General features: G+C 38.4%; 3 protein-coding genes across 3 annotated transcripts in view; 2 read left to right on the top strand and 1 right to left on the bottom strand.

Moving 5' to 3' along the window:
* Positions 1 to 4558: 4558 nt before the first annotated feature.
* On the top strand, positions 4559 to 9322 carry LOC137969895 (uncharacterized). Its single transcript, XM_068816303.1, has 6 exons — positions 4559 to 4690; positions 5592 to 5739; positions 6091 to 6168; positions 6901 to 6978; positions 7682 to 7783; positions 9086 to 9322. The coding sequence occupies exons 2-6, from the start codon at positions 5599 to 5601 to the stop codon at positions 9107 to 9109; spliced, it is 423 nt and encodes a 140-aa protein (XP_068672404.1). The 5' UTR covers positions 4559 to 4690; positions 5592 to 5598; the 3' UTR covers positions 9110 to 9322.
* A 137-nt stretch (positions 9323 to 9459) lies between these two features.
* On the bottom strand, positions 9460 to 12038 carry LOC137971404 (uncharacterized). Its single transcript, XM_068818238.1, has one exon. It carries the CDS (start codon positions 12036 to 12038, stop codon positions 10404 to 10406), a length of 1635 nt encoding a protein of 544 aa, XP_068674339.1. The 3' UTR covers positions 9460 to 10403.
* Positions 12039 to 17328: 5290 nt separating this feature from the next.
* Positions 17329 to 24540, top strand: part of LOC137972018 (zinc finger ZZ-type and EF-hand domain-containing protein 1-like) — a 77930-nt gene continuing 70718 nt past the window's right edge. Inside the window, exons 1-9 of the mRNA XM_068818821.1 lie at positions 17329 to 17450; positions 19287 to 19314; positions 19599 to 19677; positions 20330 to 20411; positions 22270 to 22341; positions 23111 to 23170; positions 23277 to 23364; positions 23562 to 23626; positions 24074 to 24197. Coding sequence (XP_068674922.1) covers positions 17388 to 17450; positions 19287 to 19314; positions 19599 to 19677; positions 20330 to 20411; positions 22270 to 22341; positions 23111 to 23170; positions 23277 to 23364; positions 23562 to 23626; positions 24074 to 24197 — 661 coding nt within the window. The 5' untranslated portion in view covers positions 17329 to 17387. The remainder of the gene's footprint in view (positions 17451 to 19286; positions 19315 to 19598; positions 19678 to 20329; positions 20412 to 22269; positions 22342 to 23110; positions 23171 to 23276; positions 23365 to 23561; positions 23627 to 24073; positions 24198 to 24540) is intronic.

The raw sequence follows: 24540 nt of genomic DNA, 5'->3' as shown, positions 1-24540 counted from the left end.
GCTTGAGTTGCAACTATGAGGTTGCCCTCTACCACTTGCTTTTCAATCAGTGACAATATATTCCCTACAACATTAACTAACATCTGAGATAATTACGCTCCAGTTACCTACTACGGGCTTGACCTGCCTTATGTGCTTGGCGACAATAATCAATGACATGGACTGCCGAAGTGGATGCTGCCTCGAGGATACTTTATTATTTGGACAACTCTAGTGATATTAGGCTTATAGCACCCTGAGGCTGAATCCATTTATATTTTTTACACCTTACTGAAGATTGACAACGTTTCAGCCACGAACAAACACAACCTGCAAAATAGAATAAAAGAGACATTCGAGCGAATGATAATTCGGTTTGGTCAATCAAAAAGGACGGAGACAATCCAGTAAACCAATCAAAACTCGAAGTAGTTACGCGTAGCCGACACAAGGCGCGGGAAAATGTGCACGCGCTAGTCATGATTGGTTTTGGTTTCACTTCTGATTGGTAGAAAAAGTGGCGCGAGAACTTTGAACCAATCACTGAGTGAAGTAATGCAAAACCAAAGCAATTCGCCAATTACTTTTGACCCTCGATTGAAAACGGCTTTATATACATATTCAAATGCGATTTAAAAGCAATCATGATCAATCATGGTGAGATAGGACATCACCCCAACCATGAATGAACAGTGTGCCAGGCTTCTTCAACATCCCACAGAATTAATCAACACGAGTTTTGAGATGGAGCCTACGTTTTATTGTCCTTATTCGAGAAGACTAGAGAGTCTAACCATTTGCATATGTCATCAAAACTCAGGCAGCACTTATGGTGTGTCACCTTTGATTTTAAGCCCTCGTGCAGCTCAAGGCCGAAAACAAAACTACTACATGCGCATGCGCATTAAATTATGGCTGATGGAATGATGGCAACTATTCCTATTTTATCGTCAAAAATGATCGATTTTTCGAACTTTCCATTGGGGCCAAGAGGAAGGTTATCCTAAAACAAACTCTTACTCATGGTTCGTTTTTTTTAGGAAAATCCAAAAACGGATTTGTGATCTCAGATCAATGGGTTCTTCAGCAAAATCCGAAAAAGCCTGGATTATTTGCTATGACAAGAGTTGCGTACAATTTAAAAATAATAATAATAGGTGGTTAACTGGTTTGTTTTGAAGAAATCCTTCAATGCCACCAGAGAAAGGTACCTTAGCGATCGATAAGAAGAGATGACGAAAAACATGCGTGCTAAGGTACAAATCAATTCGTTTACTTTTTTAGCTCTAGGAAAGGTGCTAAGTCTGCTGAAAATATTATTGCTGTCAAGAAACGTTTAGTGTAATTTCTGGTGTGAAATATTTGCAGGAAACCTAACTATTTTCGACATATTCGTGTCTTCGATCCGTAGGGTATAAAAATGGCGCGAGAAAAACATTTGGGATAGACTGTCATGTACGGTAGCTATTGTGTATCATTTTTGCATGAAAAACCGCTCGTCAAAAATCCTTTTTCAAATCCTTTCCCAAAAAAAACGCTGACGTGATGAATCTCAAAAATCTGGATTTAGATTTGATCCAAAGTATCCCCCTCGAGTGTGAATACTTTGGATATATTCATGATCCGTTTTCGGATATTCCAAAAAAACTCACCCTCAGTTTCCTTGTTTAATTTGGGTTTCTTTACTTTGTTTGTTCCAATTGATTCGATATAAAAGGATATAAAGGACTTTCTCAAACTTCCGAAAACAATAATCGACGCCGAAAACATAACTGCACGTGTAAGTGAGGAACAACATAACAAAACACAGAAGCAGGAAAATTCAGCGTCAAAGCGCGTTAATTAAGACAGTAAATTTCCCTTCGTGGCATTTTTTAGGATCCTGCCTTTTTGTCCACGATGTAATCAAGAGCAAGGGAAGGAAAAAAGCCTTTACCAAAAGATACCTCTATACAATAAGCAATACGACGGGGTTGTTGCTTTTAAGCAACTCTGTGACAATAAAATCTTTTCATTTATTAATTTAAAGAGAGAGAAACGTTCCTCCAGATTGGGCTGAAGACCTACCATGCTGTCATGAGTATGTTGAAAAGAAAGCGAATTAACTTCAACGGCGTTTCTTTGAATCTATGGTGATAATGTTTCTGAGTTAATATTTTTGGCTGTTGTTTTTTCCTTTGGAGGAGGGGAGGGGGATTTGTGGCATATCGCTCCACCCCAATCCCCTTTCCTAGTGCCTACTAGAACATTGATCGGTTCTAAAAATACTGATTTGAAAGATCATGATGTAAGCCGCGTAGGTTTCTGGTTAAAGAAATGCCTCACATGCAATTACACGGACGAACTGACTACACATTCTCGGCTACTAAAGAGACATGACAAATTCCACACTACATTGACTGTAACTCAAAAAAGCGTACCCATCTCTTCTTCAAGACAAACAACTGTTTCTGAACATTTTACCAGCAAAATATACACGCCTCACGAAATGAACTCATGCCATTGGAACTCATCCACGCATCTCGTGACTCCATACGCACGCAAAGCCCGAGAAGCGTTTCTAATCGACAGGGGCCAAACGCTTGAACCCAAATTAAAGGTATAAACAAAAGATAATTGTAAATAATCTTTATCTGTAACACAATACATAGAACTATATGTAATGTTTAAAAAATGAGCAGCAGTGTTTTATCGGGGTTTAAAAACACGAGGCGTAGCCGAGTGTTTTTGACCCAATAAAACCCGTCCTGCGAGTTTTTTGAACGGCTTAAAAAACATTCCACAAAGAGCGTGTCTCTCTAGACTCAAAACAATGGTTCAAATTGTGAGAAGTGAATATTAGCATACAAGAAAAACAAGCTATGCCTTATTAGTATTCTTTATATAAAGAACACTAACGAGGAGTGTTTTATCGGTGTTTTAATAGGCTGTTAGGCTCATGAATTATTAATGAGGTTTTAAATTTTTCATTACCTGTGATCTTATACCTAGTTTTCTTATGGCTTATATTTGAATTTCAGAAAATTTTAACAGCAAATCACTTAACTCCCTGAAGAAGTCAGGCCGTGCCTGACGAAATATTGATTAAACAAAAACATATATACGACCAGCCTTGCATTATTATTTTGTTTTTAGTCTACAAGTTATTTGCTGGTTAGATCTCCCAGGATTAGGCACTTGTACATTGTTCAGCTGGCCCTTAAATAAAAAATTTCCTGTGAAAACCGTATCTTTCTTAACATTATTACATTTACTCCGTACTTGACGTTGTACGTAAACTATTGTACAAAGGGGCTATCGTCAATTCTTCTCTGCCGGTTAGCCGCATGTTAATTGACTTCAGTATGACTTATATGCCCAGTGAGGGTGAGCTTGCTTGCCACCTGAATGCGTATCCTTAATAGGCAGCTCCTTATCGGTAAGCTAAAAACAGCCAATACGAGTAAAGTTAATATTCTTTTGTATTTTTTAATGAACAAGCATAATTATAATATTTGGTTTGTCTCACAAACATTCCATTCCTATTCAATGTAAGCGACAATTCAATGTTTTTGGTAGGTTTTCTGCTTCAAAATTTATGTCAAATTTCAGATTTTCCTCAGGAGAAAGAACAGAAGATGAAGTAGAATTTATTCCAAGAAAAAAGGATCGGACATTCATTGTTCCAAAGACACTGGTGGTAGAGTCAAGTTCATTGTCACAAAAAAGGCATGCATATTTTGTCATTTTGTGTTCGACGACTCTTTATGACATTGCTATTTACACCTGCAGCTTTGCCGGATTTTGCTAAAAGGAAAGATTTTAGCAGGATCTTCGAAATATTTTTATACCGTCAAGTTTTAAATGGCCCGCTTATAACAGTTAAAATGATGAAAAGAAAAAATATATTTGGCGTAGTATTAAGTGGTCATACCGTCTTTTTAGTTCCTCAAATCCAATCTGCCCGCCCGAAAATATAAAAAGGAGAATGTTACAGAAACAATTTTATCGATTTTTTTAATGTGCTCGTTGTGGGATAATAATTTGGAGCTACAAATACTCTAAACGAATTCAAGATTTTTCAGATTTCTCGCTTTTAGATTCACATTTCAGACTTTTCGTTATTTATAATGAAAGGAAATAAAAGTGACAATTAAATTTAATAACTATTTTAAAGGATCTCATCAACATCCGGCGGTTAAAGCTCTTTACCCGATTTCGTCCCACGAATGTTCAAAATTGACAACAATGCCGGCAAAATAGAGCGCGTGTTGTAAAATCGTTAGAATCAATCATTGTTCGAAAAACAAAATCATATTAAGCTTGACTTTACTTACAATGTCAAATTCAGTTGGCAAAGAAATCGCTGGGCGCGTCCGCTCGTATCAGGCTGATCGAAGTACAAAAGTGATGAAAAAAGGCTGTGAAATAATTGCCCCTAGGTATATGAAAAGATCCATGTGGTAATGAAGTGACACCGGATACTTGTACGAGTACTCATTCTTTTCAATTGAGAGCCATTTGTTATTCCGCACATTACAAGGGGAAGACGTTTTACTTTATGATAATAATTGCGAGAATGATTTGAGAAATAATTAAGGTGTTGACAGGAAAAATGTCATGAATGGTGAGTATAAAAGTTCTATTTCGAGTCCATAGTTTTCACTTAATCTACACCACACTTTTGTGCCAAGCTCACTCACTTGTGGACAGAAGCTGAGTACCACCTAAAGTAAGTGACAATGTCTTAACAATGTCCTAGTTTTTAATTTTTAGGTTTTCTTTGAAAGCATAGAGATTTCAGTCATAACTGAGTGCAGTGGTCTGGTGAAAAACGTTTTAATATTTTCTACAGTACTGGGAATGTACTGGGAAATTTTCTTCTCCCAATTGTACTTTCATGTACATGTATTCTGTACTTTATCTTTAAATAATGTTCCTTTTTTCTGACCATTCAGTACAAGTAACACTTCAAAAAAAGCTGAGAAATAAAAATATAACTTATTGTCAGTGCATCATATTGTTATTGGTTAAATCAAATTGTTGAAGAAACCAAAAGTAGGAATTGAAGCTCTTGATCCTTAAAAGTCATAAAAACTAAATTCGACCCGACATATATTTTATGACTGACAAACACAAACTCCGAGACATATTTGATCTTGCACTGACGGACGGTCTTAAGATATTGAAAAAAAATTTTTTTTCATTCATTTTAAACTTGAAGCTTTGTGAGAACACCGTAACGTTTTAAGTTTAAAACTCATGATAAACATCAAAGAGTTTTTTTCTGGCGCAAATTCAGAACTTTGGAACGCTCATGTGCGTCAAGTTTTCAACAACAAATTCTTATCGCACACTGTTACTCTTTCTCTCGCCGTTATTTTGATTTTGTTATAATTATATCAAGGATTTTATAGCTCAATTTGTTTTTCTCAATTCCTTGTTTAATCTTCGCGAAGGGGGGAATATATTTAAAAGAGAGTTTTCTATTTTCTAGGCTAAGGCCTCGTTTCACAGGTTTTTCATTGTTTTCTGGTCCTAACTTGCTTTATCGGTGCATTATTGGTACGGGTTGCATCTAATGATCAAAGATGGAAAAAAGTATTAAAGATCGAGGACATTTTATTTTTCAGGGTAATAATGTTTCTACGAATTATTGTCTTCTTTTTCGTGGTCTATCTTGTAAGCTGTGAAACAGATCGAAAACACCGCGAGGAAGACCCTCCTCTACAGCAAGCCTTAAATAAATATTCTTCTGCCCATGTGAGAGCCGGAAAAAGAGTAAGTTGATTAACCCTGACATTAAATATGGTTTCAGTTCTGATTATGCAGTAGCGATGGGCATGTTCTCGTTACATCCGCTTGTAAAGCTCTTTTAACGCATTATAGTTTAAATTAATTCGTAGGACTGAACTAACAATTACATAAAATATCATTAAAATGTGAAACCCATCCTGAAGACTATCCCTTTCAGCAAAGGCTTTTTGCAAGTAACATAAACTGGTTGTCGGCTCAGCAATTTCAATTGTTTTGATTTCATTGCTGCTCACTAGTTAAGTTTGCCGAAATACTTTATAGTTTTGGCTTTGTGAAAACACCGGACCGACTACTGACTTCCATTTCTTTCCTCAGGGTTCTGATAATGATTCTCCACCATTAAAAGAGGCTCTCAGTAAGACTCATTTCGGACATTTTCGAGGAAAAAGAAAGGTAAAGAGTAGACTACCATGGTTAAAGAACGTATTCAAGACTTAATGTTTTAAATTTTTTAAGATAAAAAGAAAACCTTTAAAAGAAACGCTCATTTTGAACAATTCACAGGAGAAAAACCAGAAAGAATTGAACTAATTCATAGCTCCCGTCAGAAGGATAAATGCGCAGAGAACGAATTTGTGATTAAAATCGGTTAAAATGTCTTTCCCCTCCACGGTGGGTTGAAGATATGACGTCCAGTGCTTATAGCCCTAACCAGGGCACTTCCCCTTGCCTTGTCACCCTCTTCATAGTTTGTATTTGACCTTGAAGCACAGCTCACAATCATGTGAAATTAGCTGCATGTTAGTTTTTGAGGGCGAGGAAGTCAGAAACTTTCTTTGACACTACTATAGGTTTGTGTTACGTTGTCCTGTTTTTGCCTCCACCGCGGTAATTGTAAAATGACCTTCTCTGTCAATGCTTCTTTCTTCCTCACTGTGTTACAATTATGTTATGTCGCCAGTTCGATCCCCGTCTCATTCCATCGACGTCTGTTTCGACTTTCCTCTGATCGGTGTAGCTGTAGCTTTAAATACCCGTAAATTAAACGGAGCAATGACAGAGGGAGGGGGCTAAAGGGTGCGCATCGAGGACGACAAGTTTATCACTGAGTAACTCTATTTCACTGGCACGTGTTACCCTCGTAAAAATAAGGACCTTTACCTTAATGCTTTTGCTCGGTTTCAGGGTGGGTTGGAGCCAGAAGAAGGTTTATTGGAAGCATTAAAGAATGTCTACTTCGGAAATATACGTGGAAAACGACAGGTAAAGTTTTTGTCGCGGGGTCAGTGAATAGTTTGCACGCAATGGGAGGGGACACATGTACAGGTTGCGCGCAGGCGGAAAGGATACAGGTAAAACGGTTTGCGCATAGAGGCGATGGGTGAAGTTCAAAATACCTCGGGGGAAGAGATAGAAGTAACCTTTGTACAAATAGGGATACGAAAAGCGCGCAGGAGCAGGGGACACAGGTATTGTATGCCGCACAACGGGAGGATACCAGTCTATGCTCTGGTGGAAAAAGACACAGGTATGGAGAGTACATAGGGTTAGAGGACTTACTGAAGAAGCGTAATCAAGTTCTAGTTTGAAGTGTACAGAAGGGGCCCTGGTACAATATATCTTCAGGTACAAAGGACTCATGTGTATAGTATGCCTGATAAAACGTGGTGGACACATTTATTTATCAAGTAAATTTTTAACGCAGGAGAAGAAAACATGGTTGCAGTGTTTTCTTAGGAAGTGGATATGTAGGTGTAATGTGTGGGAATGGTGGGGGGGGGGGGAGAGGAGGACATGTTTCGCGTTTTCGATGCGACCTTTATATGGTTTGGTTTGTCTCTGGTGATTACTTCTGCCATTTCAATATCATTTACATGGATTGAACAGGCCCAACGGGGATGCTTTTTTTCAGTGTTGTTTCATCGCGACATGTCGGGTAGAGTGATCTTTTTTTGTACGATTTTAGATGTCAGACAAAGATTTATTGCAAGCTTTAAAAAGCGCGTACTTTGGGAACATCCGTGGGAAACGAGAAAAAGATAATGAGCTCAGGGGGAAGGAATCACAGGTAAAGTACACGAGATGTAATCGAACAACAATGACTGACGAAAGGAAGAAGTGATTCTCGCATTTATCTGCACAATTTAATTAATTAATTAATTAATTATTTATTTATTTATTTATTTATTTATTTATTTATTTATTTATTTATTTAATTGCCCTGCTGTGGTTGAACATTGCATCGCAGAGGTCAGGGGTTCGAATCCCGTTAAAGCCACCCGAATCATTTTCTTAAATTGGCCGGATTAGTGCGAGGACAACTTCTCCTTGTATAACCTGGACTTCAAACGTATACATCCGTCTATTTTATCAGGTTCTTTCACGGGAACACATGAGCCCAACAAATTCGTTTACTCCCAACTGAATGGCTTCACAGCACAGTTGGTAGAGCAGTAATTGCACCGGCATCACAGAGGTCATTGATCCGAATCCCGTTACGGAAACCACCTTAATATTTCAGGTGCTTATAAGAAACAATTGCTTAAATTGCCCAGATACGTACGACGGGTAAGCTCTTCCAGCCCTTTCTTCTATAACTAGCACCTAAAATGTATGCAGTTATTTAAATTAAAACTCAGGGGCACCCAACGAATCTGTTCCTCACATTATCTGTTCCCCAGAGGAATCTTGCTGGCTGGCAAAAATACAGGTGTTTCGATTAGCTGGCTGGGAAATTTTGTTATTGATAGAGGTTTTGCCTGGGAATTACTGACTTTTTCTAGCATTTCAACCCGAGCTGGCTGTAGAAACTCTGAAGACTGAGGACCACTTAAAGAAAAAACAAAGAACCCGTTCCCTCTCCCACAGAATAGTCACAAACATACGACGGCTGATCAGAGTGATTGTGCTTGCGGAAAAAATCCTGTTTTGTCCCGGTTTTGTCGCTTTTGTTCGGTCGTTTTGGATCGAGGGATTTGAAAGCGCGCGGAATTCCTGGCTGGCAAATAAATTTGATCAGCTGGCTGAGAAACAAACCAATTTTATCTAGCTGGCTGGGAAATTTCTTGTGTGTCTTGCTGGGAAAAAGGAACAGATAATGTTTTCCCAGCAACACTGAAAAACACCTGAAAATGCCTTAATAACATTTATTTTCATTAACTGGGGTATAATAATACAATTTACAACAAATTGGTCGTTGGGTGCCCCTGAAAACTGACTTAAGTTAGCGGTAAGCCGTTAGATCTCTGCGTCTTCCCAAACGAGTCCTACAATTATCATTTGTGTTGACTTCAACAATTTCTTGGACAAATGTTTGATTCATTAGAAATCTCTTGTCTTTTAATGTTATTCCTGGCATTTATTGTTTTAGGACACATCCAGACATTCCGAATGAAGAACGATTGAAGACGATAAGGAAATCTACAATAGCTCGGCAAACGATAACTGGCTACCAACGCATAACTTCAAAAAATATTCAAGGAAATAAGCATTTTTTTCCTCAACGGATTCCGTTTGTAACGCAAAATGTAATACAAATGAATAGTTGTTTGATTTTTAATGTGAACATGTACAAAAGGTAATAAATCCTCGGCATGGAGCAATCTTAGGCAAAGTGTCGTGTAGTACCTTCTCAAGAGTCGAACCTTCGCTTTCAAGTAGTAAGCCGGTCACGTTTAATTGTTTCCACAACTAATCCTCCGGCAAGCGGGCTCTATTCTTTTGCGCAAAGAATTTTACTGTTTTACGTTGAAAAAATGGCCTTTGATATTGTGAATGAAAATCAAGAAGTAGCTAATTTTATCTCAATCCAGCCCACCTAATCCACTCAGTCATCCCCTCTCAGTGGAATAGGACGGTCGTGTTCGATTCTCTACTAGGGACCTTACGATCTACGACGGCGACGTCGACAAAAACGTCACCTCAAAATATAACTTTGCTCTATCATAAGTCTTTTGCGATTATTCCATCTCGTTCAAATCGTAAAATGTGGGCGAAGTAACCTAAAAATAAATCGGTGCGAGCGGTTTCAGACGGAAAATGGAGAATGAAAGATTCGGTGTCGCACGCCGCATGCTGTCGTCACAACCTAAAATTTGGGGATTTCACGTCGTCATTATGCAGAGCACCGCAAAAATATCAGCTAAAATCCGTGTCGCACGCGCAGCACGATTAGTTATGCTCTTTTAACTAATGATATCATTGTTTTGTGGCGTCGTTGTGGACGTCGTCGTCGTAGATCTTCAGTTCCCTACTCACCGACGGTGATGAAAATTTCCCCAAGTTCCGGTACCTTTGGGCTTCTATTGGGGTTCGGTTGTATCACTGACTGCGAGGTCAATAGGGAGGGAAGCGTGGAAGTGGAGAAGATCTTAGTTTCGTTTTATTGTTAAACTTTAGTTTGTCTTCCTCAAGACAAGTATGGAAGTATCAGGGCATTTGCACATGTGTAGGCCAAAGAGGGCAAAAATTAAAATTAAGTAACTATGACACAGTGTCTGGGCATAGTACCATCGATCACAATGAACCCCGAGATTCTGGCACACGGATGGAGTCAGGTACGCGATAAAACTGGAAATTGGCTTAGTTCTCACAGGATTATAGGAACAACTGGAGGATAGGAAATCATCAGTGTATCACAGAATTCATGAAGGATTAGCATGCCTTATGGAAAAAGGGGCCCTTAAGCATCAGTTGTATGAAGGCCCAGTCATAACTCCGGATAAAATAAATGTCCCAGGGGTCTCCGTCCTCACGCTCAGAAGGTGATGTCCCGGTGTTACATTCCGAGCAATTGTATTTAGTCTTGTATGACCGAATGATGAATGAGTGTTGATTGAAATAGCCTTATTCTCATTGTTATCCAACCATATACTTGCCGTGGCTCCATTACTGTCCGTCCTTGTCGCTATAGCAACGTTTCTAAGTGAACTTTCGTTCAATTTAGGAATGCACTTTTCAGTTACCTTGGGTATAAAAATATCTAATTTCAGCCAGGAATTAGAAGACAGTGATTTCCAGCCACCAAAAGCATCTGTCCTGGACTTCTGTGGGGTTTGATTTATGAAGTGTTTGGGCATCAAATAAAATCCCACTTTTCTGACTTGCTCCACCTTTAGGGTTTGATGAAAAGTACCATTTTCTGTTCCATCTGGTGTAATATGTGTAAAACAAAATGGCTTGTCATGAAACTTCACCGCTCTGTTTCTCGGAAACACAGCTTTTTGGAGATTGCTGAAGAAATTATGTGTGCAAGTGGACGAAAGAGGACTGGCGTTTTGTAATGGCAGCAAGGGGTTTACGAGAATTTTACTTCTTGGTCTCTGGTTTAAACGATGGAGAACCTCTAACATTGTCTTTCGAGTATAATTTATGAGCATTACGGCAATTTTCCAGTGGGCGAAAATGCTAGCATGTACTCCATCCGAAGCAAACATCTCTGTAAACCCTTGTTTAAAATCAGTATTTCGCAAACAGAGAAATTTCCGTAGACTAACAGAGGTTATTCCATAATTGTTAGCAAGAGCTGTCTGACCATTGTTTTCCAGATTATTACAAAAGGGAGTTTTTGATATTCCCTGAACAAAGTTGACATAGATGAGCGACGGAGAAGACACCTTCTCGATTAGCAATATTTCCCTGGTCAGTTGTTCCAGTGGTAAGGCCATAGGAAACTTTGAATCTTTAAACTGAAGAAAATCGTTGACTGTAAAGTCGAGAAGTGCAATGTCCATTGTCGTGGATGAGTTCAGTAAAGTTCTATAACAAAAGGCGAAAAAATTGCTACTTGTCCCACCTACCGAAAGGTTATGAAGTATGATTTTAGAGCCAGTAATAGGTTGTACGGTTTCTTGCCACCATCGGGCAAAAACGCGATAGTACAATCCTCTAAAATCTTCTTTATCGATATCTAGTCCTCCACCAGCTGAATTAGAACCTCCCATTACAACTACACCAATATTTTGACCTTGCAGCGATCGCACCAGAACATTTATCAAGCGACTGGTGCTGCTTGTTCGTTCCACGGCGCCGTTATACCAGCCTAGTGAATGCGTAACCCCATCATCCAGAAATTCAAGCCGATTCTTCAAAGCCCATCCCTTGAGGCGATCGTATTTCAAGGCTTTTCTCAATAATTGAATTTTTACTGGTGTCAATTGGCCAAAGCTGGTTGCTGACCTTTCTTCTTGAAGTTTCTTCAACGTATCAAGTGGAAATAGCATTTTCTTTGAGATTAATGGGTTTGCATTTCCACCAGGCCATTGTATTTTTGCTTTAAAGGTAAAAAGAAGCTCAATGAGGCAAAATTTCCAGAAAAATCGCATCCTTGCCTGACTTTATGGTTGTGGTTCATACCTGCTCTACCAGCTGGACAAATTCCACGGATTTTCCATTCTCGTCACCAGAGCCTGGGATCGAACCAAAGGCTCGCCGTAGGGTTCTTATAGCCAAAAATTGGCTATTTGAACTTTACGGCGCCTGCTCACCCTTCGTGCTAATATGAATGTTCCCCAGAGCTCTTCTATCCCTCAGTCAAGAGAAGAAGAACTCTTGGCTCGAGATGGCGGATTTTAAAGATTTGAAAAATATATTCAATCCATAGCCGCGGAGGGAAATTTTGTGCTTGGTTTAAAAGTTTAATGATAAAAAGTGAATACGACAACGCATCGAATATTTTGCGACCATATTAGCGTGATCTGAAAAATTCAAACACATGTATTGAACTTTTGTGGTCCTATATGGTTGGTGAGTTGGGTAATGGGTTAGGCATGCAGTCGTGCCTGGTAAAAATCTCGCTCTGATCACAGGCTGGATTTCCTTTCATGAATTCACCTTTACCATGCTTTGTAAATAGCCTCTTTCCAGTCATAGTTTGTAGCTACTCCGGTTTGGAATCAGAAAGTAACTTACCAAGTTACAGTTCAAAGACTCAACGTTTCGACAGTCAGCAAGTATCTTCATAATGGGTGAAGGGAAACCGTTGGAGTCCTTCTACAGAGACGCTTTGACAGTAATGGGATGTAGGTATATGTCAGGTAGAAGGCTGCCATTACCACGGTTCATAGGCCGAGTGTGAGCAAAATTATGCCTCTGGACAAACAAAGATATACATAATACTTAATTGACCACTCCCCATACGGGCTTTTCAGTGCCAATAAAACTCAGTTAACGAAACCTGGAAAGGTCTACAGAAAAGCCGGAGAGACAACTTCACTCATAAACCGCCATGTTTACAACAGAGCATTTCAGGCGTCCCAGTCTGCATGAAACCATCTCTCACCTCTGTCTCGAGACGACCAGACACGCGCGCTTCTTACCTTACGAGTTTATGCCTGTAGAATCTAATTAACTGAAATGTCAATTCCTTGTAAAAACCAGCATCTTATTTCTTTTTGGTAGGCTACGTATCGGAGAGCCAGAACATTTACGCATGCGCTAACGGTATCTTTGAACAAGAGAGAAAAACGCAGTACCTCCAGACACCGGCGCTGGAGCGTCGTACCAAACGAGTCATCCCGGGATTTCGGCCCGTGCGATCGCTTTTGGACGCAGTTGGCCCTTCGCTGCTTTCTGCTACCGACCTTGCCTCCCGGTACGGCATGGAGGGAGAGATATGTCGGCCCCTAAACCATATGAGACAAATCCCACGCCTACTCACAGCTCCAAACCGCCCTTGTCAATTTAACGTAAGAATTCGATGGCTAAATATACAAGAGAAAAGTCATTTTATCTGCCATATGGTAAGCACTGAAGTCACAGATTACAAAGTGTGCGCACGCGCCCTGCTAAAGGTAACATACATACATGCACGCATAGACTTTAACCCATCTCCAATTACAGAATAACTACACTGAACTAATATCTTTACAGCTAAAATACATAGCATATACAGATAGATACTAAAGACATAATATTTAAAGATATATTAATCAAAAAAAAAAACCGCTGTACAAAAGGCGGCCCTGGATCCTCTTTTGAAACCATTAAACTCAGTGGTACGGATAAAATTAGTTAGCGCATTCTACAACTTAGCTGATACGTAAGAAAAAAGAACTAACGAAGACCATAACTGGTTGTTCCAGGTTTATGAGGAATAGAATGTAACTTCCGCGAAGATCATGCATAAGAAGAGTACGGGAGAGAAAACGTATTTTTCATACAACCAGGAAAACCCTTTAAAAAAAAAAACAAACAAACAAACCTACTTTTTAAAATAAATATTACGAAATTTTGAATGCGCTTATTGCACGGACATGTAGTAGGTTGACTTTACTAGTAAGACTCGGACAGGTCATCTGCAAATATAAATCTCGTTATTCTCTTATTTACAATATACCGTTTCTTTGATACGAGGATTACAGCGAAATGAAAGCAAAACTTTGTCGCCAATTTCCTATGATAAAAACTTGTTCAGAAATCCAAAGTCTACGTTAACAGCACACACCAGGCCTACTCCTGAGTATCTGGCTAGAAATCGTTTCCTCTGGCCGCGCTTCAGCCATTCGATGGGGGTCAGTCTCGTGCTTCTCAAGTTGCCTCGTTCATGCCCAAAAAGAATTCTGGGTAATTCTGCCATTCCATGATAAGGGAAGACTTCCGATTCTCATTTCAATGAAGTAAGTAAGTAAGTAAGTAAGTACAGCGTTTCCGCAGAGTGGCTCTTCATCTGTTACTAACTAATTACGATAAAAATTGAATTAAGATAAAAATTGCCTGTTTAATATGTACAATAGCGAAACACTCTAATCTAAACTTTAAACTTAAACTAATTAAAAAAAAAAAATTCTAAAGGCGTGCCGCTGCACGGTTTTTTAAGAATTTAAATAAATGCGAGGTAAATGAATTTAAGTTATCACACATTTTCAATATTTCAATGAAGTTTTTTTTTTTATAAGTGTCGGGCCACCCAGTCCTACCAGCAAAATACCGCATCGATTGAAGTTTTTAGCTGTCAAAACTTGTGCAAATTGTATCGATAGGTCTTGGAATTCGTCCACAGAAAGGCCAGAGAGACAACTTCACTCGTGAACCGCCATGTTTACAACAGAGCATTTTAGGCGTCCCTGTCTGCATGAAACCATCTCTCACCTCTGTTTTCTTTCAAAGGGTTGCTTGCCTTTGCCCACATTCCGGCGGAATGATGCCAGCCTGCGGTCTTCTGTGGACGAAGATTTCCGAAGAAAACAGTTATAAAATGATAAACCTACCAGATTAAGGACGGTGCCTAGTATTGTTACTGCGCATACGTTCTGCGCATCTCGAGATACTCGGATTTCCTATCGGCGGTACTTATTAATACAGGGATATTTTTGCGCGGCTCAAAATCATGCTGAGAAAGCAGAACTTAGCGAGTGCCCTTGGAATTTAAAAATAAAATTGGGGGTAACCACGCATTTTTCAGAGATAATTAAGCTTCAATTTGGAAAAGAACGCCACACATTGCTTTGTGTTTTAAAGCTTTTTACAAATATTGTTGATTAATTATCTTCAAAAATGCGTAGTTACCCCCGATTCTCTTTTTGTATTGTTATAACACTTGTTAAGATCTGCTTTTCCCGCATAGCCAGTAAACCGCGCAAAAATACCTTTGAATTAGTAGGCACCGTCCTTTAAGGCCAACTCGCTCGCTCCTGAATCGGACCTTTGTCACGTGATGTTCAAACCTGAGCCCACATTTACCTAAAACCGCAGATGTTTCAATGAGTACTTCTTACACGGACTCTTAAGCCGCACACGGTGAGGAAAGAGCTGAGCAAACTGCCTCGCGAGGCGGTTTGCTCAGCCGTTTTCTCACCGTGTGCAGGGAACTTTTGGTGAGAAATTGGCCTCGCGAGGCCGTGAGGAAAAAATCAAACATGTTTGATATTTTTCGCCTCGCGAGGCAAATTCCTCATTGTGTGCGGCCATCGTGAGAATCGAGTTGAGCTTGGTCAATGAGGCATCAAATAAAAATACATGGCATTCTCACGTGACTTCAGTGACGTCGGAATTTCTTCCTCCGACACCATCTTGAACCACTGGAGTCACGTGAGTATGCCATGTATTGGATGCTTGATTAAACCAAGCTCAGCTCGATTCTCACGATGGCCGCACACATTGAGGAGTTTGTCGCGCGAGGCCAAAAATATCAAACTTGTTTGATTTATCATCACGGCCTCGTGAGGCGAATTTCTCACCACAATTTCCCCGCACACGTGAGGAAACGGCTGAGCAAACCGGCTCGCGAGGCAGTTTGCTCAGCTCTTTCCTCAAGTGTGCGGCGGGCCTTCTACAGCGAAGCCAAGTTCTGCATACCGTTTATCGCCAAAAAAGTACAAAAAAAAAACAAAAACAAAAACAAAAACAAGCACTGAGCACTTAAAGTGTTAACAAGTAAGTGATACAAAGAGTGGGTAGTAATAAACCTACTGTTCCGCGATAAGTTTTCCAATTCTAACGTTCGAGTGACATGGGAGCTAGTTAGTGTAGTCAGAAATTGGATATGTTTACCGCGTGATATAGAGGGCCTTGAATACTTTGGTTTGGGATTGATCTGGGGTAAGAGTCTGGCGGGAATATTTGTCATTCTACGTCGGGCGATCGCTGCTCCTTCATCTTTTTCTTTAAGTTTTCGTTTTGCAATGCTATTTTCTATTTTTGTTATGTTAAGTGTCCTTTTCTTGGGGTGTAGTGCCGCTGTATTAGAGGAGGAATACGTTTCCACGTTATTTATGGCCACTTCTTAAGGGTGGTTTTTAGTGGTTTTTCGTAACTGGCGTGGCACAATTCGTTTTAATTTAATGCTCGTGTAAGTTAGCTTAGTATAATGTTAATGCGTTGTATAGCTTATGTCACGTTAAGCAGTGGATTGACTGACACATCCTTAATAAACTATTTTTCATTGAAGTCTCGTTGTAGTGAAGTCAGCCGTTAGGTTTTTCTTGAAATAGATCGTTTTCACCGTCACGCAACAAAATAATAAGATCGAAACCGTTCAACGAAGAAAGCCAAAAAATGTTGTAGGAGACAAATTTAGAAATCTCCTCTCACCCATTCTCAGGTCTGTGCGGTGCATCGTTTCGGAGTTATTTGTCGAATCATTTCACGCAACATTACAGAGTTTTGTACCTCTGCTGTGCACCAATATGGCGGCCAGAAATCAACAATAACAATAACATTTCTGGAGTTCACTTTGAGATGAAAACGCTTACTTGTCGCTCTCGAGATAAAATGTGTATGAAAATATTTCCTAATGTACTTGAAAGGCTCAAACTGTTGAGATTCATAGGGATAGACCTTTTTTTTTTCAACCAAATAGCTTTGTATCATGGTGTCACGCAAGGTGGCAATTCGGAAATTCAAAATGCTGCAGTATTTTTGAAACGAAAGACGTCATGGAACTGGCTACTTAAAAAAAGATTAATTTCTAGGTCATCTTCAACCTCCTATAGATAAAATTCAAAACACCTTTGGATTTGGATTTGGATTTGGTGACGTCATTGAGAAAACCATCCACACTGCCAACAACCAGTGTCGCGAAGTGACGCGTAGGTTGGCGTAGGCCAGGTCACCTGGGTCACCGCCTATGCATCCCAGTCTACTCTCTGTGTCAGCTCTGAGAAACTAGGCACTATAGAATCAACTCAAGATGGCGAAGGACAAGCTGGAATGTCTTGAAAGGGCTTTATTATAAAATGGGAAACGTAACAGCTGGAGGTGTCAGCGAAGGAGACGACGACGAAACGGAGTTCTTTGAGGTATCTATGTAATTTACCCGTTGGACAGTTTGTTTATGTAGGTCTATCCTGAAATCCTGAAAGCGCTCATGTACACGCAGCGAGCAGTGAAAGCAACTTGTTTTGGCTGCAATCGACGTTTAGGTATCTTGTTGCGAAAAAAAACAAGTCTCTGCGTAAGAGTAAACAGCAAGTATCCTATAAATAGAGAGCTCTTCAATAGGTTCGACCAGAATGATATTTTCTTAACTTATTGAAAATAAGCAAATTAGCTATAGCTCAGACGTAAGAGATCAGCTGAGTATGTTGTTTTGTCCACTTCCTCCTAAACCTAAGTTATTCAAAACAGGTTTTCAATTTGTCGTACATGTCATGATTACATCTGGATCATAACATCTGCACCAAGTTTCGACCTGGATAGTTTCAACAGGTTTTTTTCATCGTCACTATTATGTTTTATATAAAGTACTTGGAAAGTGAAACTACTGAGTATCTGGAAGGAATACTTCTTTAATTAGTCACATTCAGATTCATTTTGACACCATGTTTGTTGAAAACAAGAGAAAAATGGAAACAGATTTATGCATGTACTGGTATGCAACAAAAGTTTAACTTTATTCATGCATAATCGTGGCTACTTAAAAATAATGTGCACATTGTACATTGACTGCTACATGTACTTTGTAGAGTAGATACAACAGACCAATCAGACTATTATCAATCATCTTGCACCATTTGCTGTAAAGTACCAGACTAATTTTATTTGGTATTTCCTGGAGCAATCATACAGCAGTTTTCAATTTGAGTGTCAAAAATAGAAGTGAATTGCTTTGGATTATGATTACTTTACTCAGAGATTGGTTCAAAGTTCTCGCACAACTTTTTAAATCAATTAGAAGTGAAACTAAAACCAATTGTGGTTTGCACATGCACATTTTCCTGTGCTTTGTGTTGGCTACGCGTAATTGCTTCAAGTTTTGATTGGTTTACCAGATTTGTCTCCGTCCTCTTTGATTGGCCAAAGTAATTACTTTGGTTTTAGTTTTACGACACTTGATTGAAACACATGGAACCTTAACTGTCTCATTGCTCAGCAGTCGTGCACAGTACCAGTCCTTTTGATTCTTAATTTTTTCATACCCAAAATTTCTCAAATTCAGATGTGTCGCTAAATGTTAAAAAAAATATATACATGTTAAGCACTAAATTATAACTTATTAAACAATTCTAAAATTTTGGTAGCTCAATTCTTCAATATACTCTATAGATTGTGTTATGTTATACTTGCACATGTATAATACAATGTATATGTATGAGCTAATAGGCAATTTTCACTATGGCGTCATTTGACTACAACTACTGTGCCACAATTCAGTTTGTTTTTCTTTTCATATTTAAATTTTGTATTCCCAGTGGCGTAAAAATAACAATTGCTTTAATTTACATGAGACAAGCGAAACCTGAAGGATTCTGGTACTTGTAGTCATATGGCATCATCATGCAAATGTCCTATTGTTTAAGTCAAATTATAGTACATTCAACAGCATTGTCATCCATGTACGTGGCAGCCATCACACAATTTTTCTTCTTGTCTTCTGCCAATTCAAGTTATCCATCTGTTTTGGCATTGTTGGACATCCCTTGCTGGCTACTAGGGAAATCTAGTGAGGAAACATTAGCTTACAATAATTTTCCCAGGTTGGAGGAAGAACGCATCCTTGGTAAATTAATAATTCCTACTCTCGTTTTCTGAAGATCCCAAAAACTGGAGCAGAAGACCTGGACTTGTTTCATTTTCCCTGTGTATTTTATTCTTCAAATTACATTTAATAAATATTATTTTTCTTGTTATTTTAGGATGGATTTGAAACAAGTTTGTCTTCAGGTAAGCCTGTTTCATATGATCATAATATTGATTCATTTCATAATTATACCATTTCATCATTAATCTGAGTATAGCTGGCTATTTTTACCATCAATAGTACAGGTAGATAACTGGCTGCTGGCTACTAAGTCGGCTACTAGTTGGTTACTTCAGTCTGTTTGAAGGCTCCAGTAGAGTTCAACATGAGATTTCTATCTGTTTTCCTTGTAATTATTGCTTGAGAGCGGGTACAGTAAAGTCATCTTATCATTGAGTCAACAAAATTAATAATTTATTTATTTCAGGTGATAGCAGTGAAGGAGCTTTGGATCTTGCAACTCTGTTTGATCACAGCCTTCTGCGGGATGCTGCATCAAAAATTAAGTGAGCAGGAGTGTTACTAACTGTGTTGTTACTAAAAAAAAGGATGGTTTTTACTAGAATTTAATATTTACACAATGTTTGCTTTATGCCAGACTAAAAGTAATGAGAATGTATAGACCTTATTCATAAATGGCGGTCAATTTATAATTCTTTCGTTGAAGTGCAAATTAGCCTACCAACTAAGCCTCGATACCATACAGTGAATTGAAAAGAATTCTTGCTCTAAAATGAGGCTTGGTAGGCTAATTTGCACGTGGACAAAAGAATTATAAATGTGACCGCCATTTATGAATAAGGTCTATCTTCTGTATGGAAAATTTGCAGTCCTGGTCAAGCATTCCAATTTAATTTAAAGTTCCTGTAATGTGCAAAGGGCACTCACAGATAAGTTAAATCAAGGGTTAAGATCAGGGTTTAGACAAAAATGAATTATGAGAGTATATTTTTTTGTATGAAAAGATAAACAATTATTCATGATTATCATGTGACATGACTTACACAAGATAGTAGTGTTTAGACTTGCATGTTAACACTTTATTTTAAATTCAAACTGAAAAGGGGGATTAATTCTGTTATTGATTTTTGTGTAGAAGAATGCAATTATTATTATAATATTAAAATATTAGAATAAATTGAATTGTATCCTATACAGAGAAGAGCCTACTGAATCCTTTATACAGCAGCATTCAAGCAGTATTATTCGCTGGTTGGAGGAGAGAAGTTCCAGACATGAGGTACTAAATTACTAGGCCGCCAAAAATATACAAAATTGATGAACTGAATGAATACTCTTGATTTAACTGCCTTTCAATTAAGAGACAATATCCTCTATTTCAGGGAACGTTTCCAAGTTTTCTGAGGTAGAATCAAACAAAATAATTTATGCTTTTTTGAGTTGCGAAATGTAAAAGAAATAGTATAAGGAGAAAGCGTTCTGAGAATACATATGCAATTCTCAAAGGCTATGAAATATTACTACAGCCGATTATCAACACCACCTTATTTCGAACGATCCAAGAAGAATGTAACAATAATTATAAATTTATTAGGACTGGATGCTGTGTCATGATTACCAAAAGTAGTAAATAAGGATTCTGTTAAATGTGAGTATTCAAATTGAAAGAAAAAAAGTTATTGCAATGCATATGACATCCTTGAAAGGCAATATCATTACTATTGGATCTCTTTTGGTCTCCCATCCAAATAGTAACCCCGCTCAACAGGGCTTAACTTCAGTGAACGTTTGTTTTACATTGTACCTCTGTTAAGTATTACTGTACTTTACTAACCTGAAAAGTAGAACTGATTACCGGGAAGAACGTCATGCTAGCATGACCACTGATTCCCACATGTGTATCACAAAAATTAACCAAACAAAATGTTCCCGACATTTTTACTACAGTGCTGAGAGTAACTCAACACTCATCTTTGCAACAGCCGCACTTTTATTGTTGAATAATATTGTCAGTGACTAATGAATAAATGAGAAAAACCTTGTTTGCAAGGTCTCTTCTCCTGCTCCAGGGAAAGGGAAGAAGAGAGACCCTTGGAATGAGTCTCAACATTTTCTCCTTTCATAATTCATTTTCCAAGTTCAGTGGCTCATACATTGTAGCTACTCTTATTTTTCACAACCTAATAATATTAATTTTAATGACAATAACAACAACAGCAACAACAATAATGTTATTTGGCATAGCCTGTGATATACTCTACATGTACCTGTATTATTGAGGAGACTGTACTTGTAAATCAGGTGAAATAAAATGGGAGCTGAACAAAGGAAAATTATGTTGATTTTTAATGAGTGGGGAAAACTTGAGGACCTGGAGAAAATCTCTTAAGGACGGTGCCTACTAATTAAAGATATTTTTGCCCCGGTGTGTAATTATGCAGGAAATGTAGATCTTAACAAGTGTTATTGAAATCCAAAAAGAAAATTGGGGGTAACCTCGCATTTTTCGAAGATAATTCATCAATAATATTTGTAAAAAGCTTTAAAATACAAAGCAATGTATGGCGTTCTTTCTCAAATTGAAGCTTAATTATCTCTCAAAAATGCATGGTTACACCCAATTTTCTTTTTGGATACCAAGAGTACTTACTAAGATCTACTTTTTCCGGATAGTTTTAAACCGCGCAATAATATCCCTGTATTATAAAGCATCGGCGATAGGAAATCTGAGTATCTGGAGATGCGCAGAACGTATGCGCAATAACAATAGTAGGCACCGTCCTTAAGTATGAAGACGCACTATAAAAGGCTTGGTGCCTTAGGCACATGCAAATGATTTATCAATAAACCATGGATGCAACTGAGCTCTGTGATAATTTGTGCAATCAAAAAGCCCCTTACGGCAATACATGTATGTCCATAATGTGTCATAAAATGTTATCTGTTGTTCTTTATTTTTTTAATCCCCAGTCCTTTTTCTTGCACATTTAGAAATGTCTTTTAGGGCTTCTGTCTTTGTGATGCTGTTTGTTGATCACCATCTTCAGGGCTCAAAGTTTACTTTTGGCTTTGAGAGCACTTGTGTTTTTGGTGCAAACCTCTCCTGCTTACCTAATTTGTTGTTATTGTTGTTGTAGGAATTTGTTAGCCTATCACAGTTTACAGACATGTTGACAGGAAAAGGGGCCAGTAAGGAAGAATGTTTAGAGGTAAAAGTAGTTTACCTAAATGATAGAAATGCTGACAAGGGGAGGGGAGATGTTAAATTATGCTTGCGGTAATTTAACAACAGTTCGTGTGTGAAATTGAAAGGAGATAATAATAATACAATACATACTTAATTGACTGCTCCCCATAGGGGCTTTTCAGGGCCAATGTTCAACAGAACAGAACAACAACAACTGTTAAGAATCCCAACTGGCTGGAGGCAAACCAGTTGGCTATTTACAAGTGTGGCTGGGAAGTTGAACCAGGGACTACCAGGATCAAATTCAACGAGTGATCAGAGCGGGTCTTGAACCCGGGATCTCCGGATCTCAAGGCAAGCGCCCTAACCACTCGGCCACACTGCCTCCGAGATCTTAATAGGTCTTGAGCAGGGACGGTTCAAAATGTGAACCTCCAAACTGAACCCCTAACTGGGCCTCCTTCTGGACCCCTCTTGAGAGAAGAAACAAAACAGTACATGTAGATGGGTGTTACAGTGACATCATCAAATTCTAAAATCTAACTCGCAAGGTCTTCTGAGTTTTTATGTAAAGGAGGTTGAAGATGACCTAGAAATAAATCTTGTTCCGTGACATATTTCATTTCGAAAATGCAGCATTTTAAATTTTCAAATTGTCACCTTGAGCAATTAAGGAACTCGAGCCGGGATAAGTTGACTGTTGTCACCAGAGGGCTGCACAGTGATAGTAAGGTCATTAATTAAGTGTGGCAATAACATAATTCCAGTACATTGTTTGTGCCTTTTTTTAGTTGTTCAGTCAGTTTGATGCTGAAGGAGAAGGCTTTGCTGATGTTGAAACAGTTTTGGAGGTATCTTAAAAGTTTAATGTTGTCTTTGTTATATTGTTTACTTTATTCACATTATGTAATCACTCTGTTTTCCTTGCATGATTGATCACAGTTTTTTCTCCAATAGACTCTGCAAGCTCTTGGCGGTGGAATTAGTTCGAAAGGTGACCTAAGGACGTCCATCAAGACACTGCAGAATTGCTCTCTCACACCAGGTATCTGTGAAGAGTCTCAACACAAATAAAATTTAATAGGGAAATGCATGTACGTACAAAAATCAAAACATTAGGGACACAGTGAATAAAATTGTGGTTTCCCAAAATTGTTGGTCAAGCTGTGTTATTGCTTCTCCTTGCCATCGCTTCTTCACAGCAATTTTAATCCAGTCTTATTGTTGAATTTCCTACTGCAGGATTTGTAGATGTTTTCTCTGATAACAAAGAGGCGGTTGTTAATCATGGGCATAAATTGTTAAAGGTGAGTTCTTACAGCATACATTTCTTTTTAAGGTCTGCCTTTTTGGCTATTATTAATTTTGTTGGGTATTGATCTTGTATCAATAATATATCTCTACTTGTCATCATCCTCCTCATTAGATGCTAATCACTTCAACATTTTGAGCAAAAACCTTGCAGGAGGAAGTACACAAGTCTCAACTGGACACAAAAAGATGTCTTTGGACTTTGTACTGACTTCTGTTGTTTTAAATGTACTGTCTATGTCTAGGCTTTTTAGGAAAGTAATGCAAACTGCTGAGCTCATCTTAATAAATTTAACTAAGTGATAGCAGACCTTTGAATGAAAAAAGTGAAGTGAAACAGTCCTGAAGACAAAGGTCAAGGTCCAAGAAACACTCTTTTGCAGCTGAACAACAAAAGAGAGGAAGTATTAAAATGATATATGCCATCACTATGTTGTTTGCAGTTTTTAATGAGAAACAGAGCCAATAGCACCTCTCTCCCTTTACCTGCCCTGGAAGGATTCTGCAATACCTCAGAAATGAGACTTAAAGTCTTACAAGCACACATGGATTCTCTAAAAGAAAAAGGTAAAATTCCAACAAATGGTGATATTATTAAAGTTATATAACAACAACGAGCTTTAGTTATACTGCACATGAAAAAGGAGAAGAGAACAAAAAATAAATACCACAGGTAATTTAGCTAGGAGGCATACATGTAAGTTATGTCAACAATATGACCAGCAGGGAAAGAAATGTATAATTTGAAGTGCTGATTAAAAATGAAAGGTAGGAGTGATCCTCACACTTACAGTATCTGGACATTATTATTTTTATGAAATTGTCGCTTTGTAGACACCTGAAAAATACAAATGTAAGGCAGCTTCAACAGGATTTGAACAGATTCCAAAATTGTGAGAATCACTTCTCT

This window comes from Montipora foliosa, chromosome 9 (assembly GCF_036669935.1).
Source record: "Montipora foliosa isolate CH-2021 chromosome 9, ASM3666993v2, whole genome shotgun sequence".
Lineage (NCBI taxonomy): Eukaryota > Metazoa > Cnidaria > Anthozoa > Scleractinia > Acroporidae > Montipora > Montipora foliosa.
The sequence above is the reverse complement of the archived record's forward strand: the minus strand, read 5'-3'. Positions and strand labels throughout refer to the sequence as shown.

What these genes read in the sequence shown, in the direction of transcription:
- LOC137969895 (XM_068816303.1), top strand. Translation starts at nt 5,599, where the DNA reads ATGTTTCTACGAATTATTGTCTTCTTTTTCGTGGTCTATCTTGTAAGC. An exon ending in ATGTGAGAGCCGGAAAAAGA is followed by an intron (nt 5,740 to 6,090) that starts GTAAGTTGATTA and finishes TTCTTTCCTCAG; the next exon opens with GGTTCTGATAATGATTCTCC. An exon ending in ATATACGTGGAAAACGACAG is followed by an intron (nt 6,979 to 7,681) that starts GTAAAGTTTTTG and finishes GTACGATTTTAG; the next exon opens with ATGTCAGACAAAGATTTATT.
- LOC137971404 (XM_068818238.1), bottom strand. Translation starts at nt 12,038, where the DNA reads ATGCGATTTTTCTGGAAATTTTGCCTCATTGAGCTTCTTTTTACCTTT.